This window comes from Primulina huaijiensis, chromosome 5 (assembly GCF_012295235.1).
Source record: "Primulina huaijiensis isolate GDHJ02 chromosome 5, ASM1229523v2, whole genome shotgun sequence".
NCBI lineage: Eukaryota > Viridiplantae > Streptophyta > Magnoliopsida > Lamiales > Gesneriaceae > Primulina > Primulina huaijiensis.
The window spans coordinates 1885173-1895542 of NC_133310.1; the positions used below are offsets into that span (position 1 = coordinate 1885173).

General features: G+C 30.5%; 1 protein-coding gene across 1 annotated transcript; it reads right to left on the minus strand.

The window, feature by feature from the left end:
• Positions 1–4505: 4505 nt before the first annotated feature.
• Positions 4506–6326, minus strand: LOC140977531 (uncharacterized). Its single transcript, XM_073442276.1, has 3 exons — positions 5934–6326; positions 5721–5850; positions 4506–5575 (listed from the first exon to the last, which is right to left on the minus strand). Exons 1-3 carry the CDS (start codon positions 6067–6069, stop codon positions 4843–4845), a joined length of 999 nt encoding a protein of 332 aa, XP_073298377.1. The 5' UTR covers positions 6070–6326; the 3' UTR covers positions 4506–4842.
• Positions 6327–10370: the final 4044 nt, after the last annotated feature.

A 10370-nucleotide genomic window follows, 5' to 3' on the forward strand; every position in this document is an offset into this window, starting at 1 on the left:
AAAAAAAAAAAGCAAAATTTCTTGACAAATTATCACATTTTTTTGGTTTGTGAGTTTTTTTTAAGTGTGTGGATATCTGAAAATTTTAATTTATATCGAGTTGTATTATGGATTATGATTTAATGTAATAATATAGTAATTTGGGAGAGATAAATATTGAATTAAAAGGAATCATTAGTGGTACTCGTGTTTTACTNATTTCTCCCAATCTGAATCTAAGTTTAACTGCCTATATCACTTTTTTCATAAAAGCATCATAATTTTAAAATAGCTAAAGCTATAATATGTAAATAATTATTCTAATCAATTATTTGAAATTTCATGAAAAAATCATCTGTGCAGTTTTTAAATTTAATATAATTTCTAGATTCTATATAAAAAAAATAAATTACTTTAACACATATACATACATCGCGTGACAAGAAACATTAGTTATCGTTATATTGCAGAAAGATGGTTAATATTATTATAAGAACATCAGTCCGACCACTGCTAGTTTAATTAGCCAAATTAAATATCATTATATAAAATTTCAAATCATTACCAACTTATAAAATCAGAATGAACTAACATAGACTTGTTACTATTGGCCCTTTTAGCCGCCGTCCAATTCTAAATAACTAATATTTTTATGTTTTTCTCCAATTAATATTGGCAAAAACTTGTATGAGACGGTCTCACGGGTCGTATTCTGTGATACGGATATCTTATTCGGGTCATCCATGAAAAAGTATTACTTTTTATGCTAAGAGTATTACTTTTTATTGTAAATATCGATAGAGTTGACCCGTCTTACAAATAAATATTCGTGAGACTGTCTGACGAGACATATTCATTAATATTTGCATTAGGTTCAAACTGGTAAACGAAGAATACCCCCCACGTTCCCCGGTGGATTATACAAAGAAAGATATGGGTTCTTGTTTACTTTTAAATATCTAAATAATACTCCCACATGGAATAATTGAAAAAAAATTGATCTTGATTCTATTTTATTATGTAATATTATATAATTTCAATATTTTCCAAAGTATAATAATTTCTAAATTTCTGACAAAAGATCTTGGGTTTTCGTGGCATTGGATTGTATCCATGTTCAATTGACCGACCACTTTATCCATTCACTTGGTATCTTAGTTCAATTGTCCATTTTTCTTGTCCTATCCAACAAGATATTGTATGAAGTCAACATTTATAATATAAAACAAATAAAGTTATAGTATAATTTATAGACTAATGCGTTAATATGAAGTTTATCTGGTATATATTGAAAAATAACGACGACAAGTTCCAGTGTCATAAATGATGAAGATGATGCAGTAACCTAAAAAATGTGGTGTAAAACAATTGGGGTCGAAAGAGGGTGAAATTAATGGGCTAAGACTCCATAGGCCTCAATTTTATGTAAAGCATGTCCAGTGCTACACCTGGACTATGAAATCAGATTGATGGGCCGGGCTTTGAGTATAAACTGGGCTACAGCTCACAAAACCACTTAAATTTCTTCTACTACTTTTTTTCTAATGGAGAAACCACTCAGATTTCTATATCGCTAGACCTAAGTAAAAGTAATTAGATTTCTAAATATAATATGATTTAACAACTTTGGTTTTGTTTGGATAAGTATTTTAAAAAATTTTATAGTGCTTTATAAGTGAAAAAAACTTAAAATAAGTGTTTGGACAATACTTTTGTAAAATTTTTATAAAATTATTTTTAAAAAATATGTTCTCTAAGTAAACTTTTTAAAGAATATTTGAGAGATGTTTTTTTTATAACTTTTAAAACATTTTTATAAAATAGTCGTACAAACACATATCTATTCTTAAAACAATTTCTAAAACCTTTTACATCAATTTTTTTTAAAAAAAAATTATAAAAACGTTTTATAAATACTTATCCAAACGGATCATTTTATAAGTTTGAATTTGAATGGGAAATTCTCAAATTGACCAAGTGGATAAAGATGCTTTTGACGTGATCAAAAGATAAAAACACCCACAAGTTATACCACAAAAAGAATGAACTTTTGTTTCACTAATGGCTCAAACACGACTTTCATTTTATTATAATAAAGATGCTTTTAACGAGATCAAAGAATAGAAATAACCGCAAATTAAATCAATATTTTGATTTATATTCATTAGAAAAGGAGATTAAATGGTGAAAGGTAACTTGGTCAATGCGGCATCATATCCCCCCGCATTAGTAAATTATAAACACTAAGCTTTCTTATTTGTGGTGCAATAATGAAAAATTATGCAACAAAACATAAAATTGTAAAAGGGTAATTCTTATTCGCATATGTTTTTTTTTTCTCTGATATGTTGTTATATTTCAATTTTAGTACGTATGTAATTTTTGTTCATTTTCTATATTCGTACTGATGTGGCACCTATATTACGCTTCATGCGTCTTTTTTTATTTCAGACCTTATAGAATCAAATTCCCAACTCTCTCAAAATTCAATATGAGATCAAATAAAATAGAACTTAGGCACATCCACACGAGGAAAACTAGTTTCATTGGCTTGTGTAGAAAGTGATAGACCAAGCATCAAGTGACAAGATAATGGGAACATTTCACAACAAACTTTTGAAAAAATCAATAATTTCTATTTCTCTTGACGTTAGCAAGAGAGGCATGTTAAGTTGCTCCCATTTTTTACTATCAGAAAAAGGGATAAATTTTCTGTTGCAAAAGATACGCATTTCAGATTGGTTGAATGGGTCAAAAAAATTTCTTTTTTCATGTTTTTTATACGCATTTTTATTTTAGGACCACCACTAAATCCCAACTCCCCCTTAGACTTTAATAAGTTTCGTCGAGTTGCCACGCCACCTCTCCTATAAATCTATTTTCTCAAATTTGACTAGCCCTTTGAAGAAATCGCAATATGGATGGATGAGATTCGATATGATAAAAAAAAATTGTTTGGGTTATTAAACGTGTGAGTCGAATATGGAATAGTAATTGATAAATAAATAATATATTCAGTTCGATTGATTAAATTTGAGATAACGTGATGAATTATAATTTTACCATTTTAATAATTAATTAGTTCATATTTGATTAATTTTCATCTCATCCAATCGAACAAACTAAACGAGCTCTCATCGACAAAGAACTACTACTCATTATCAAGATTTACCTCAAGATATACCGAGTTTTACGTAGAATGGTAAAAGTGAATATATTTTGGATATAAATAAGACGATACAGTTTTTCTTTACCTACTCAAGTTGAAATTGTGAAATTCTGGAATAATCTAAATATCTAATGGTCTAGCTCGTTCTGATTTCACTTGTGAAAACAATTAAATGAACCGATTATCCAAATCATGTAACAAATCGATCGATTGTCGTATCGACTTACATGCACAGCCAAGAAAATCTAAAAAATAAGACAAATATTCAAAATATTTTTATGCATTCATTCACCCTTTTCTGCAATTAAACTACATCCATATTTATAATACCANAACTATGGGACTTACCCGAAAAACAAGACAGAATATCACGGAAAAAGAATGAGTTTTTCTTGATGGTCTATTTTCATCCAAAGTGTAATTTAATTTGGTCCAAATCCTATACTTTAAAAAGACTTAATTAGTTGCATGGTAACCTAATATATCTGATAATATGCAATTGAATTCAATGTGTTAATTCATTTCAAAATATATAGATAAATACCAAAATCTAAACTTCCTAAACCAAACATCAAATTTGTACGTGCGACCATATATTATGTATGTCCCCCACTGGACCTGACAAAAAAATTGCAAGAAACTTTAGCTTGTACGTGTATAATATACTGTGAAGTTTCAACTTTTTAGAGAGTAATAGATGGTGATGATGAGCTACTCATTGTTTGTCACTTTCAAGAGAAATGGGGGCCAAATCCTTTTCTCACAGTACATAAACAGTGTGAGATAAAATTAAAAAGATGGCGCCATTTTAGGATGCTTTATTTACTAAATCCTAACAGGTTGTGGCCAAAACGTCAAACCACCTTTTTCTTACTTTAATATTATTTCCCCTTCATTGATTTTCATGGTGGATTTTTGGAGAATTAAACTTTCTGAAAGGACACCACCATTTGACCATGTCTTTCGACGTTGGAGCCGTAAAAATTAGAACAATTTAAGTCCTTGAGAGTGTTGATATTACACATGTCAGTGTCGTACTTGTGCCTAGAAAAATGATTTAATATATAGGACCAAAATGCAAATTTCTCATATATTAATTATAATTTCTAAAAAATTTTAACAAATTTTATAAGGAGTTTTAGTGGTTGATGAGTAAGAACTTAGATGATGATTGAAAAAATGGGACAAATACAAGGAGTGGAACACAATCTTTTATGAAAAATTTGTGTACCTCATTGTTGTACATTTTAGCTAGTCTTTACCTAGATCAAAATTGATTCCATGTTAGAGATTATTCCTTTATATTTAAGCTTAAAAAATTGTGGATCAAACGAAAGGCGCTGAAATGTAGAAAGCATTGAAAACTGAAGAACACATTATTCATGTCAGTAAAACTAGCATTATAGTTGTCATCTCCCAAGATTCATAGTTTTCAGCAGCAACAAAGAGTTCTGTCCAGAGAAAAGATGTTAAAAGAATACCACAAATTAACTTTTAATATACAATCCGACATAAAATTAAAAACCCAAGAATTTAAAAAATCAAAATAAATGGAAAAAAGCATCTCACTCGATGAAAGTGATAGTACATGCATCAACAAGGTAATAATTCATTTTCCAACAAACTACACCTGAATTTCCCACAAGCTAACCAGGAATATTAATCAAGAAAATAGTTTTTTATATATATAATGATTACTGTAAGTAACCTAAGAACCTCGGATCATCAAAAAATGTCCAATCTTGTTGAATCTTTTGCTGGAAAGCTTCAGTGTTTGAGAATGTAGTGTTACAAGGGTACAAAAGATCAGGATTTATATCTGACCCCCAGCTTGTGTTGCTGCCCATTTCCGCCGCCGATAAACTGTTTAATCCACCTAATTCTTGCGGCATGCTTTGCATTATCTCCTGAATCTCTGTTATCTTGTCGAATTCTTGAAAATGATTCTTTGTTGCACCATTTATAGCAAGCGGATCGCATTCCAATGGCGGGAACGCGGACGGGTCGAGCCTGATTATCGAGTTCTTGCTCAGTGGCGGGTTTCCACCGCAAGAAAATTCCGGGACATAGCGATAATTTTCATCATTTTCCGGGTTTTTGTTGTTGGAATGTGGATCATAATCGTATGGAAAGATTAATCCTTCAACCTGAGACCTGAGAATGTCGTCAGTTTGCTCTCTGATCAGACGAGACTCTTGGACCCCGTAGCCCACCAACAAGGGCGGTGCCACCAGCAGCTGTGGCGGTGGAGGGCATACGCTGAATAATTGGTTGTTCAGAAAGTTTTCATCCCTTTTCTTGGTATCCCTTCGAGCTTGCTGTTCCCTTCGCTGTTTGCCTAACAGCTTCTTCTTCAACCTTGTGTTCCAGTAATTCTTTATGTCATTGTCTGTTCTTCCAGGCAACTGTGCAGCTATTATAGACCATCTATACAATCCACACATATCAAAATAAGTATTAAATAAATCAAGAAAAACACAAGATATCGAAATGTTTCACGAGGTTAATTAAAGTCGTTCCCTTTCGAAATCTCTAGAAAATTGTCCAGTTCAAATAAATTAATATAAATCACCTGCTCCCAATACTGACATAGAGGCTGCAAATCAAGTTATCTTCATCCTCAGTGAACCCTCCATGCTTGATGTTCGGCCGTAGATAATTCAACCATCGAAGTCGACAACTCTTACCACATCTCTTAAGACCTTAACGTACACAACAACATAAAATCATCATGACTAAAATCTAGTTACAACAACTGTAACTTCAAATTCTTTATGATCATTACCTATTTTCAGAGGTAGAGCGATCCAGTTTCCTCCAGTTCCATGTTTCTCAATATAAGATTTCAGTTTTGCATCTTCCTCAGGTGACCAAGGACCTTTCTTTACATTGGCTTTGTCACAGCATGGAGCTCTCCCCATTTCTTCGCAGAACTTAGAAAAGCGAAATCAATATGTAAGAAAAAACAAAGAAAATTTGTGTTGTTTTCTTTTTGCTGTTACCTGCAACAGGTTCTATATATGTGTGTGCGTGTATATATATGCTGTGGGTTGCGGTAGTTTGGGGGAGAGAAGTGGAGATTATAATAGCTGGAGATGAAGGAGAGGAACAGTATGGAACGAATATCAGAGGGATTTCAAAAAAGTGTAGTGGAAAAAAGGGAGACCTCTTTATGTAATATATTAAATTAATGGAGGAATTTGAATGCCAGAGCTGTAGACCAAGTTTTTCTCATTGTCTTTAATTCTTAGTCCAGAATCTAATTTTTATACAGTATAATGTGATCAGTGATCATCCTCACTTTACTTTATTATATTGTAAAATCATGGTATGCTCAAGTTATAATTTTGATAGAAAATTATTTTTTAAAACTGTTGACGATTATTTTAACGGGTATTTCTTTTTTGATTGTAAAAAATAGGTTAATGTTCCCACGTTAATTATTGCTTATTTTTGTCGATTACTTATAGGTCATCTGACACAAATGTTCCAAATTTGGGATAAAATGCATGAGTTCGAGACCCAAAGCAAAAATGGCCACTAATTTTGGTAGATACTTGAAACGAGTAAGAGTGAGGAGACGGTCTCTCTTGAGACGATCTTACGAATCTTTATCTGTGAGACGCATCAATCTTACCGATATTCACAATAAAAAATAATATTCTTAGCATAAAAAGTAATATTTTTTCATGGATGACCCAAATAAGAGATTTATCTCACAAAATACGATCTTTGAGACCGTCTCATATAAATTTTTGTAAGATGGTGAAATGACTTAATTTTCATTACTAAATATACCCGGCTCTACATGCAAGAATGTTTCCATTTATGTGGGTGCTCCAGCTAATCCAACTGGCATAGATAGGGGTCAAATCCTAATAAGTTAAAGCCACAAAAATTTAGGATAGGAGGGACGAAAGGAATACAAAGTCACATATTAATCCTATGAAGTTGCTCTAACATTAAATTTCATACACGGTTTATTTACATGCTTTTGTAAACCTAGCCAATGGGATTTCAGGAAAATATGCTAAAGTTTGGCTTAATTTCTTTTTTAAAAAAAATAGACAAATTTAATCATTGAGTTTTGTTGGAATTGAAAGTATAACTGTATAAGGTGTATTCATTTTTGTTTTTCTTAGTTCGCCTCTTTAATGTTTTAGCTATTTATGACTTAAAAATTAAATAAAGAAACCGGCAGGAAAAATGGAGATGTGACGGTGGCCATAATTTTTTTCGACGTTGAAGAATGTTTATTTTGATTTATTTTGACTTCTAAACACTTAAAATAAGTACTATATGTTTGCTTAAATTTAAATTTTGACGTAAATGATATGTGTGTGTGTGTGTGTATATATATATATATATATATATGTATATGAAAAATGATGACGTGACACTAAAAAATATTGATGCATCCGATGTCACGTCAGTACTATTTCGATAAAAAAAATTAATAAAATTGGAAAATAAATAAAAATTAATTGATTAAAACTATGAATTGTCTGCAACGTGAATAAAAATTGAAAATGTATAATCATACCAAAAATGTTTTTTTCCCTGGATTTTTTTATAACTTAGATAATTTACAATCCTAGTAATTAGATAATCAATCATCTCCATAAACACCAAACGTAGATTCAAATTTAAGTAGCTAGCCTACTAAGTGACTTTTGTACTTGATAATCACATCACAATATCAATGAGTTCTAACATCTAAAAATTAAAGTAGATAATTCAGTTCAAAAATGCGCAAACACTTCGAAACTAGCCGCTGTAAATAATTACAGAATATTAATTTAAGTCGCAAACACTTTTTTAAAAAAAAAAAATTCGAGAATATAAATAGATGATATACTTTATTCTATTATACGATGGCTCACATTATATGTTCTTAATTATTAAATCGCAGTGGAAGACGACCTTTAATGACTCCCTCAAAAAGCTATTCCATGCTAAACTAATCTACAACCACATCAAACAAACTACAAATAATGTTCATAAAGGACGAATTATAATAATTCTTAATTTCGTGACAATTTATCCACAGGATATGTAACATTATGGATTAAAATAGATTCATATTTTTTTAAAAAAAATAATTGAAATATTAAATTAATTAAAATATAAACGAGTGAAGCTCCTCTTGGGTAATTTTTTTTAGTGGTAAATTATTTTTTTAAGAAAATGATATCTTCAAGTGTATTATTTGAAATACACTTGAGAATATTATTTTTTTTAAAAAATAGTTGACCAAGTTTTTTTCTTTACAAATTTTTCGGTTGCTCCTCCACGTCTCTGTTACCGAAAATTATTAATAAAACCAAACAATAAAGCCAAATTATTGTTTCGACAAAGGTCAAGAAAGTTGGAGGAATCGATTAGAGATCAAATATATTTGAAATAAATGGAACAAAAAACTAAACAAATAAATTGTAAAGGAAAAATTATAGTTTTAGTCATGTAATTTGTATATTTCTATTGTTGGTCATGTTAACAGTGTATTTGTATTTTTAATCTTATAAATTTTTTTTTCATGTTTGTTTGTTTTTGTTTTTGTTTTTTTTTTACCAAAGTCCAATTGTGACGCCCTCCGCTATACCAAAACGAGTTTTTTTTATGTTCTTACTCACAACAAACCTTAAGAAACTTTCAGGGGGTCATTCATTCTAAAATTTCTCCAAGTCAAACACGCCTAATTTTGGAGTTTTTATGTGTTGAGCAACTGAATAGAATATGAATCTTATTGATATGAGTAATACATATCAAATCTTTGAAGCACTCATCAACTGCACAGTCTCATACCTGAACAGTTTTGAAATCTCTCTCATTCCGATGAGGGATCGGTTCATCCATGTTTTTTTTCATATAGAAGCCTGCTATGATCTACTCATTGTCTGCGCTACCTCATGACATGTACACCGACGATCACCTCCGCCCTCTTCGGCCCCGAGCGTCACACCTACATGTCCGCTAATGCTTATGTGACGGTCTCAGATGCAAATTATAGGACCAAATGTAAAAAATGCAAATTACATCTTTTATTGAGTTTTAACTGAAATATATCATATAACCTTTTGAATTACCATCGGTCCACCTGAGTGACTTTGAGTTTCTAATTTTTTTTTTTTTACCATTCTCGACCAAAAATAATAAACAAAGACGAAAATGATTGAATCAGTCTAGTTACTAACGACGGTCAATTCTGGATCCGCAGTAAGGTAGGACATATAATTGGGATAAAATGCATTAATTAATTAAAAGCAAGTTTTTAAAATAAATCAATTCAAAATGCATATCACATTCATGTTGTATGAGGAAATTGAACCTTTTGTTTGGTGTCGTCTTTGATCACACACACACACACACACAATCGCATATGAAAGAATCCGAAACCTTGATTAATTATGGATAGGCCTAGTAACTTTTTTGTCATGATACATATATATAGATATAGATTAACATCATCGAAAAAAAATTATATTATTGTACAAAATTATTTCACTTTTATCCAATCTTATCTAAGTTTAACATATCACTTCTCTTCCAAAAAATAGTGTATAAAAATCTTATTAAAAAAATTATCCCGGGTCTTTTAATTTTTAATCATAATATAATATCTAAATATTTTTACAAATTTACTTACCACACAAAAATTAATGTATATGCATGCATCACATACCAAACAGCAATGGTATAGATAAGGAAAATGTGAAGTCTTTCTTTAAGAAAAAGAAAGACAGAAAGTCACATTTCTATTTTGAAAACAAGGTGAAAACTATAAATAAATTAAACATGAAATTGTTGCTACCCAATGGGAAAATTTCAAACTATCCATAAACATTACACCGATGATGTATATGAGGGTGAATATTTATTAATATGTACGACGTCCACTGAAAAATCAATAAATCTTATATATTATTTCGATAAATGTTCATCGTTAGATGAATCGTTGGAGTAGTGTGAGCTATAATGGCAACTGTACATGTCATTTCGATGCTTCTGAATTATCTTTCCAAACCCAATTATGCAACAGAAGCGTATTCCTATCTTCATAGTTGTCGTTATTCATCCAGAAGATACATTGACGATCGAGTTTTTAATTGTGTATATATAGGGTTTTTGTGGAACAGCGAAAAGATTGATCGATTGACAACAATTGTTTCAAAAAAAACAAAGTTCTTTTATATATATATATATATATATATAAACACAAAAA

Coding starts and splice junctions, on each gene's coding strand:
- LOC140977531 (XM_073442276.1), bottom strand. CDS start 6,069: ATGGGGAGAGCTCCATGCTGTGACAAAGCCAATGTAAAGAAAGGTCCT. Junction 5,851..5,933: donor CGCTCTACCTCTGAAAATAG/GTAATGATCATA, acceptor GTGTACGTTAAG/GTCTTAAGAGATGTGGTAAG. Junction 5,576..5,720: donor TATGTCAGTATTGGGAGCAG/GTGATTTATATT, acceptor TGGATTGTATAG/ATGGTCTATAATAGCTGCAC.